The sequence below is a fragment of the Echinops telfairi genome, unplaced genomic scaffold, assembly GCF_000313985.2.
Source record: "Echinops telfairi isolate 266 unplaced genomic scaffold, ASM31398v2 ScPeMD7_9;HRSCAF=40, whole genome shotgun sequence".
Taxonomy (NCBI): Eukaryota; Metazoa; Chordata; class Mammalia; order Afrosoricida; family Tenrecidae; genus Echinops; species Echinops telfairi.
In genome coordinates, this window is record NW_022103906.1 from 18,558,911 (window position 1) to 18,568,175 (window position 9,265).

At 47.1% G+C, this 9,265-nt stretch overlaps 1 protein-coding gene across 1 annotated transcript; it reads left to right on the forward strand.

The window, feature by feature from the left end:
* The first annotated feature begins 13 nt into the window (after window positions 1–13).
* PNMA2 (PNMA family member 2) lies at window positions 14–4,680 on the forward strand. The gene is made up of 3 exons (XM_004707708.2): window positions 14–96; window positions 2,593–2,709; window positions 3,024–4,680. The coding sequence occupies exon 3, from the start codon at window positions 3,301–3,303 to the stop codon at window positions 4,393–4,395; it is 1,095 nt and encodes a 364-aa protein (XP_004707765.1). The 5' UTR covers window positions 14–96; window positions 2,593–2,709; window positions 3,024–3,300; the 3' UTR covers window positions 4,396–4,680.
* Window positions 4,681–9,265: the final 4,585 nt, after the last annotated feature.

Here is a 9,265-nt window from a genome sequence, read left to right on the forward strand (position 1 = left end):
CGCCAGCCGGAGCCCCGCGCTCCGGAAGTGAAGGCGCCAGACCACCAGCTAATGGATGCGGAGCGGACGGCATGCTGACCGCTCTCGGGCGCCAGGGTGAGTCGGTGGTCTAGAGACGCGCAGGCGAGCATCCGAGGACGCACTTCGAAGGCCCCAGAGCCCCTCTCCCCCACCTGCCCAGCTGCAGCCCCTCTCCCCCACCGCGTGAAGGAGAAGATGGGCCGGGGGACTCCTCGCCCTACCCCTTGTACGAGCTGAGGATGGGAAACGAAGAGCAAGTGGCCGACAGTTTCCTAGACAGGGTGGGGGGTGCCACTGGGGATGGGGAAAGGGTGGCGCAGTCGGTGCCGAGAGCAGGGGCCCTTCGGGGGCACGGAAAAGCCAAGCCTCCCTACACCCATGCACCTGGGTGGGTATCGGGGAGCAAGGATGGAAGTGAGCATTCTTTTTTGCTGTATCCTCTGGGGTGGGGGTGGGTGCACAATATGGCGGGGGGGCGGGTGCGTAGCAAATGAGGGAGTAGAGATACGTAGGGGCCCTGGTGGCGCAGTAGTAAATACACTGGACTACTGACCAAAGGGTCGGCGGTTTGAATCCACCAGCCAGCCTTGTCAAGGGAGAAAGATTTTGCCATCTTCCACTGTAGGCTCGCTAGACGGTATATGTTATGTTTGGGACTTTTTAATTTTTTTTAAGACAAAGACGTAGATCTTCGGGTTATGAGAGGGAGCCAGGTGGGCCACCAGAAAATTTCCTGAAAATGGAGACAGAGAGGCTCTAAACCGGCTATAGACCTGGTAGACGCTGTTTCTGTGCCACTGCATCCAGAAGGGCCCCAGACTGTGCCTTGGAAAGCTCGCAGAATAAAGCCCGTTCCCCGAATCTCCAATCCTTCCCTGCACCCCAGCACCCCTCGCCCCCCCACCCCCGCCCCTGTTGCGCACTGCGCCACAGCCAGACCGGACGCCGCACTCTGGGGCTTCAGTGCGAGCGCGAGCGCGCGCCTAGGGAGGGGATGCGGGCTGTGAGAGAGTGCGGAGAACAAGATGTGCAGGGATGAGATGACTGGAGGCATGGTGCATATAAGCGGTGTTCCAACCATGACCGCCAGCTTTGTGGGCAAACAGGTGCCATTTTGATTTGTCAGTAGTAGCAGTCGTTGCTTACTCCTCAAGCCCCTCCTTTCCGTAGATCCATCTTTGCCTCTGATCAAGTGAAGCCCCGCCTCGCCCCACGGTGGCAAAATTCTGCAGAAATGATGCCTACCTACGGACGCTTCGAAGGCAGATCAGGAGATGCCCAGTGAGCTGGGTGGGTTTGAGCTTAAGAGAAGCAGTCTCACTCCCAGCCTTTCCCTCAGTGCTGGTCAAGGATCCAAAAGATCCAGTCCCTTGTCAATCCTTTCCCCTGAAAAGACTGAATGCGGATTCCCTACAGCACATTGTGAATGGTGGCATAATGCGTGGGGTTAAATTTGGAGGACAGCAGAGAAGGAATTTCTGAATGAGAAAGGGAGAATGACTAAGAAAAGCCAAGTAGATGGAGTGCAAGACTCAAAAGGCAGGCTTTGTGTACCAGAAAGACTTCAGTGAATGAACGGTTTTCACCTGAATTACATCCGTTCCTACACAGCAACTTGCTTGGTGAATGGGGCAGGTGTACTGTCAGTACTCTCCTGGTTAGGAAACAGATTTAAAGAAGGGGAGACCTGGCCCAGGATCGCCTAGTTAACTGATCTAACAATTCCACTGGTGGGGGAGACGGGGATGGTCCTTCCACTTGAAGTCTAATTCCTTTTCCAATTTATCCTAATGCTTCTGATTTTGTGAGAAAATGCAAGGGGGGTTGGTTGGTTTGTTTTTTCCCTGTTTGTCCCATTGGGTATCATGTGTATTTCACTTGCCATCTTCTCATTTGATATTCACGTGTAGATAAGGACTCCTTGGGGCTGCTAAGCTAGATATAAAGTAGCATTTTCTCTTAAGGGGCTTTCACACTTCCCAGGAGGACTCCGGAAATGTGCCTGCAGAAAGGGACAGCTGCTCTTCCAGCTACAGGTTGGCATTGTGGCATAAAGACCAGAATGATACAATTTTCATGCCAAGGGAAAGTTATAGTAGTACCTAACATGACGTCCACCAGGGAGGTAACCAGGGGCGGGTAGTAGGAATGCTTCTGCTCTCCACTGACTCGCCAGTACAAGCTCCAGACACAAGCTGCTTTCCTCCCTAGCTGGCCCATGTGAATTCAAATGCCAGGAGAAAAAGTATGGAGCTAGTAATCTCCCCATTCATAACAAAGGAAATGCCAACGCTTAATGAGGTAGAACAAAGAAAGAATTAACTCATAATTCCAAATTTAACTTACTGGCCCGAAATGATGATGATCTAATCTCAGCTCTAAATTATTTTTAGAAGTTTGGACAATTGCTAATTGGATAAATTGTTTTACCAAAGAAAAGGTAACTCAATAGCTGTTCTAGGAGTCCTAACTGGATTGTGAAGAAGATTGTCATGTTTTTAATAAGCATAGTAACGGTCTTGATAACTGGATGTGATTGAGCCATAACCGCACATTGTTAATGTGTAACAGGGTTTGTCTGGAGCCAGGACCGCAACACCGATGTGTGGAGTTGGGTGATACCTCCTCTGCCAGAAGCTAAATAAGCTCGTGGCTCTTGCAGAACATTCTGGAACCTCTAAACAACAGGTATCTAGCGGCACCTCTTAATTTTATCCTTTCCGAAAATAAGATCTTGAACCCTGGCCACAACTGGGGTTTAGGCGTTGATTGACATATCCAATGGGCACAAGATGGGGGAAACGAGTGCAGAGGGTCCCCGAGATGGTAGTCACAGGGCATGGGGTGCTGGTACTGTAAACAAAAGAAGAGGTTTCATTGGGTTAGACACAGGTATAGTATAAGGGAGAACCCCCGGGCCCCCCACTTCCTTCCTAAACTAGAATCTGCATGCTTCTTGGGAAAGGAAGGGCCTGTGATTAAACTGAAAATTATTTCACTAGGACGCCAAGCCACTCTACTCAGACTTCTCTTTGAGAGTGTTTCGCTGCCGACTAGAGACCAGGAAGCGGTGGTGGGTGCAGCTGTTCCAGGTGCCTCGGTGATCCAAGCAGGGTCGGGAACACGACGTGGTAGCCAGCACCTCTGAGGACCAGCCAGAGGACTGCGCTGCTGTGGCTCTGTTGTAAGACTCTGAGACTGCTCTAGCGTGACCTGCCAGTACATACCTGCACAACAAATTAACTGCTAGCAGAAGAGTTAGAGCAGATAGTTGGGGCCATGGCACTGGCGCTGTTAGAGGACTGGTGTGGGATAATGAGTGTGGATACTCAGAAGTCGCTGATGGTTATGGGGATCCCAGTGGACTGTGATGAGGCCGAGGTTCAGGAGGTTCTTCAGGAGAATTTAAAGGCCCTGGGCAGGTATAGGCTGCTTGGCAAAATATTCCGGAAGCAGGATAATGCCAACGCTGTCTTACTGGAGCTCATGGAGGATCTTGACACCTCGGCTATCCCCGGCGAGGTGCAGGCAAGAGGCGGCGTCTGGAAAGTGGTCTTTAAGACCCCTAACCAGGACACTGAGTTTCTCGAAAGACTGAACCTCTTTCTGGAAAAAGAGGGGCAGACCTTAGCCGGGATGTTCCGAGCCCTCGGGCATGAGGGAGTGTCTCCAACAGCAGTCCCTTCCATTTCACCAGAGCTACTGGCCAATTTGGTGGGACAGGCAATAGCGCATGCGCCTCAGCCTCTGCTGCCCATGAGATACCGAAAACTCAGGATATTCTCGGGCAGTGCTGTTCCGGCCCCAGAGGAAGAGCCCTTTGAAATCTGGTTTGAGCAGGCCACTGAGATCGTTAAAGAGTGGCCAGTAGCGGAGGCAGAAAAGAAAAGGTGGTTGATGGAAAGCCTGCGAGGCCCCGCCCTGGACCTCATGCACATAGTGCAGGCAGACAACCAGTCCATTAGTGTGGAAGAGTGTTTGGAGGCATTTAAGCAGGTGTTCGGAAGCCTGGAGAGTCGCAGGACCTCCCAGGTCAGGTATCTGAAGGCCTATCAGGAGGAGGGAGAAAAAGTCTCTGCCTATGTGCTCCGGTTAGAGACCTTGCTCCGGAAAGCTGTCGAGAAGCGTGCCATCCCTAGAAACATTGCCGATCAGGTTCGTTTGGAGCAAGTCATGGCAGGGGCGAGCCTTAGTGAAATACTGTGGTGCCGGCTCAGGGAGCTCAAGGATCAGGGGCCACCTCCCAGCTTCCTTGAGTTAATGAAGGTGATACGGGAAGAGGAGGAGGAAGAGGCCTCTTTTGAACATGAGAATCTCGAAGACCCAGATGAGGCAGAAGGCTATGGGCAGTGGGTTAACCAGGCCGATGCCTAAGCACCAATTCGGGTGAGATCACAAGTAGGTTTAGGGGGACGCTCATTTGAAAAGAAATAAAAAAACAGCTTTTTTTTTTTTTTTTGATGGACTGTATTGAAATCAAAGCACTCAGTGCAAGTCAGCCCTTTTGTCAAATAATTAAAATACGCGAGTGTTTCTTGAGACTTTCCATAGTGATTACTAACAAAAGATGACACTCTGGCAATTAGGTCATAAGCTGAAAGGAATCAGAAACACCAGAACTTAAAGTTTCCTTAAACTACACCAAACGTTACCCATAAACAGAAGAAATAATTGGCATTAGAAAATAATGTGTATAATATTTGAAAATCTAAGCTGTTTTGCTGATCACATCTTTTCCTTTCTCCAATCAGCAAATTCCTTCTAAGTACTTAGCATTGTGAGGCACTTTACAGGTTGGTGTGGAGAGGTATAAACCTACCAAACACGGCCATGCCCTCAGGGAGTTTACAGTCTAGCGGAGGAGGTGGCCTAGACATGTGAAAGTTAAAAAAACCATACATGTAAATACATTCACAACGCCAATAAAAGTGTTGTTGCCAAATGAATACTACCATCTGGGCCTTTTGATTTCCTCCTCCTCTTCCTCCTTCCTGGGGAAGCGCACCCCGTGCTTCCCTGCGAGCTGTCTGGACAGGTGGTCCCAGGACTAGGCACTATGTAAGGGACTGAAGGCACCTAGCCCCAGCTTTCAAGAGGGCCACTACCTGAGTGGCATCCTCAAAGAAATGGGTAGCAGTTAAGAGGCGAGCAAGCCGAAGAGTGGAAATGTGCAGCGGATGTTTGGGTCTAGTGCACAGATGAGAGAGGAAGGCTTTCATTGGGGACCTAGCGCCAAGAGGAGAGGAAGGAAGCGCATGCCTATTGAGGGTCTGTCCACTATGTGCCAGGTGTGTGACGTATTTTTCCTTGAATGTGAATAGCAACCCTAACATGGTATCATTTTTGTTCTGGAAAGAGAAAGGAACATGCTCAGGTACCATATATACTCGAATATAAGCCGACCCAAATATCAGCCAAGGCACCTAATTTTACCACAAAACTGCATTAAAGATGTGTTGAAACTCGGCTTATACTCAAGTATATACGGTAGTTAAGTGATCTCAAAATACAGATGAAAAGTAGAAGTAACAGGAGCTGAAACTGCCTGGCTCTTGTGAATCCACTCTCCACCTTGACAGAACTGGTCAAATTGGGTTCCGCAGAGACTCCAATTTTAAAATGCAATTTAAACACATACCGTATATACTCCAGTAGAAGCCGACCCCGAATATCAGCCGAGGTTCCAATTTTAAAATGCAATTTAAACACATACCGTATATACTCCAGTAGAAGCCGACCCGAATATCAACCGAGGCACCTGATTTTACCACAAAAACTGCATTTAAAAATATGCTGGAAAAACTCGGCTTATACACAAGTATATACGGTAATAAAAAACCAGCACTTTAAAATGCAATTTAAACACATGATAACAATGTGTTTATAAACAAACTCAAATGTGTTTATAACCAAATTTTGGCACGTTAACTTTTACCAACAGGCTCCCTGTTATTGCCAAAGGGGCTCCTTTCTCGCAGGTGTTGGAACAAAGCTGCTTTTGCTAAGTCTGAGCGCACATTCAAACTTCTTTTCATTGTTCGACGAGTAAGGAAGCTGCAGCACACCTGGTGTCACCTCAGACCCATGTGTGTCTTGTCATGTAAAGTGTGCTGGTAAAGTTATATGAACAGTCTTCAGCTAAATACAAATTACTTAACTTTTCTAAACGTCTTGTTTCCTCGTCTGAAAAAAAGGTACAGGGTTGCTAGGATCAGATCAAATGACAAAATGCCTTGTAAGCACGTGGCATGATACCTGGAACAGAAAGACCTCAATGAGTTGAGACTCATCATTTTCATGATGCTTATTGTCTGTTGAATGCATGCTTTCTTGTTATAAGAGTTGTGCAGTAAAAAGTATATGTGTAATCTGTCCGTCAGCTTGTAATGACACTGCATTAGAAACCATTTTAGCTCTTATTGTAAGTTGTGAGTGCTTGTTGTCTTTCATATTTGTGATGAGTAGTCACCCCATTGTTGATTACTGTCTGTGATTTGACTTTGAAACAGTCGTTTACTCCTTCCGATCATGGGTCCTTTGAACGGAAGAATACCAGAAGAGATGGAAAGAAACCCTTTTTTTCCAATGTACCGGTAACCATTTGTGACGACTTACCTTTCTGAGTTACACAGGTTCTCATTACTGTTCAACCAAAGTGAGCTAATCGTCCTCGATTCCATGTGCTTTTGTAGCCATGAACAAGGCCTTGTTCTCAATTACTAAAAGTATGTAACTGATAAATGTGAAGTTACAAAACAAATACATGCTAATAAAGTACTTTTTTCTCTGCTTCATGTATTGGGGTCTGTACAAACTATTGCTTTGAGAAGGTGTTTCATTCTGAAAAAGAACTTTTGAACGATAGCGTTTAGACACTCAGGTTCAAGCCAAAAGGTCTGAAGCCCCTCTAGGCAAGAAAATTGAGGGTGAAGCATTAGGGTACCAGTATTGAACTGTAGCTCAAGAGCTGCATCGAGTTGGCCCCACCGCTGCAGATTGCTTTGTGGAAGCTGACAACAGCACAGAGGGAGGGCAGGCCCTCAGAGACCACGACGCATTTGCTCAGGAGAGTGTTGGGATCAAGTCACTAGCCTCTGTTCAGCCAAGGGTGACATGACTTAAAGATAGAAGTCGTGCCACAGTCCCCTTTTATGATGCGACTGTGTAAATGAAAAATATTTGTCATTTGCCTTCTTGACATTTCCTCTTTTCTATAGTGCTATGGCAGGCCATTCCTCATTGGACCACATACATCACACATCAATCTATTAAAAGATGGGAGTCCTGGGGCAATCTTAACACTCTTTCCCAATCACTTAAGCAAAAACCTCCAAGGAGGTTGGTCTTGGCGTTCTACAATTTGACTGTAGTCTTGACCCATGGAGACTGAGACCACCAAGAAAATAGGAATTCCTCTTGAATGTAGCGTCACCAGGAGCCTCTGAATTAGAGTATAGACAACAAAATGGTGAGTAAATCATCTTCCTTCCTCTTCAGACTTTGAGTGTCACCTGGAAGCCACCCCCACCCCATACACACACACCACCAGCCAGTCCTCATCTTGTCTCTGTTCATCTTAATGCAAGACTTAGGTAATTCTCTTTTTTATTACTTCTGTTTTGAAATGCCTTTCTTTGCTGACACTGATCTTTGAAACCTTCCAACATACCCTGTGGACGTTCTACAATGACAGGAACTAGCGTGGATTATCAGTCTTCACAGAAAACACTGCACCCGTATTCGCTTAATTCAGCAGTTCTCAACCTGTGGGTCGAGACCCCTTTGGAGGTCGAATGACCCTGTCGCAGGGATCACCCAATTCATCACAGTAGCAAAATTACAGTACGAAGTAGCAACGAAAATAATTTTATGGTTGGGTCACCACAACATGAACTGTATGAAAGGGTTGCAGCATTAGGAAGGTTGAGAACCACTGCCTTAATTGGAATCTGGTTCTGGTACTGTGCTAGTCTACAAACTCCGTGAGTGGAAGCCACTCAGTCTTCCCTACCTCAAGAGAGATTGGAAACTGAGATAGCAATTCTTTTTGCTCATCACCATCACTTCCCCACTTGAAAATACACTGGGTCATTTCTGGCACATCTTTACCTGTGCTCCACCGGAGTGGTCCTGATAAAGCTGGAGGCTAGTGGTAAAGCTAACCAGCTAGAGAACCGTTTAGGACTGAATCTGGATGGGTGTTAGCTGAAGCAATAGAGTAGGGGGGTGGGGGGGGAAATCACAATGTAAACACCCTGTTCAAAAGAATCTGTTAAAAGTCAAGATAGGGAAAGCAAAGAGAACTAGAACCTTAAGATTTAAAGTAGGATCCTGAAATGAAATATAAAAATAAAATGAGATCAAAATGTTCAAAGTTGTTTTGGATAGTTTAAAGGTGTAAGCTGAAAGCAAGACATGGCTCTCATCCCTTCCTGTGAGAGTGGCCTAGAAATTCGTTGTGTTTACACAAGAAGATGTAATGAATTGAGAAGCTCTCTTGGAGTAAAGGATGGTTCCCACAGAAGGATTTCTCAGAAGCTAGCCTTCCCACTGCACTTGGCCTGGAGTTGGCCCTGGAGTGAAGGATGGCTCCCATAGAAGGACTTATCAGAAGCTAGCCTTCCCACTGCACTTGACCTGGAGTTGGCCCTGGGCCACACCTGCACGTCTCCGCTGCTATATCCAAGTCATCCTGACAATCTGATGGACTACAGAAGTGCAGGCCTACATTTTGTTGCGGGAAAGGGGGTATAGAATGTCAGTCTTCCTCTCAGGACCCCAGCTGTAGCTGTCCATTAATTGTCGGAACTGGTGTAAGCAGCAGCGGAGACTTCCATTTTCCAGCTCCCTTAAAGGAAGATGTCAGCCAAAGGGAGAGATTACCTTACTGGGCAGTGATGAGGAGGCTGACTGTCAACTACAATTAGTCCCCAGGAATAGGCAGGGAAGCTCAACTTCGTCCCATTTGCCCTTAGACATGGCTTTGTTCTGCATGATCTAAAGTCAGTTCAGGTGAAGCCTTTCCTGACTTCTTGGCACAATAGCATTCCCAACAAATTTAATTACTAAAATAATGCTTTCTTGAAAATAAATCATCAATGTCACAAAAGTGAGTTTCATACTGTTAAGTCCACAATTTTCCTGTCATTCAGTCCAACCGTGGTGGCTTATGTGTTGCTGTGATGCTGGAAGCTATGCCTTTGGTATTTCAAGTACAATGGTGGGCAGGCCTCAGTGGAGCTTC

What these genes read in the sequence shown, in the direction of transcription:
- PNMA2 (XM_004707708.2), top strand. Translation starts at nt 3,301, where the DNA reads ATGGCACTGGCGCTGTTAGAGGACTGGTGTGGGATAATGAGTGTGGAT.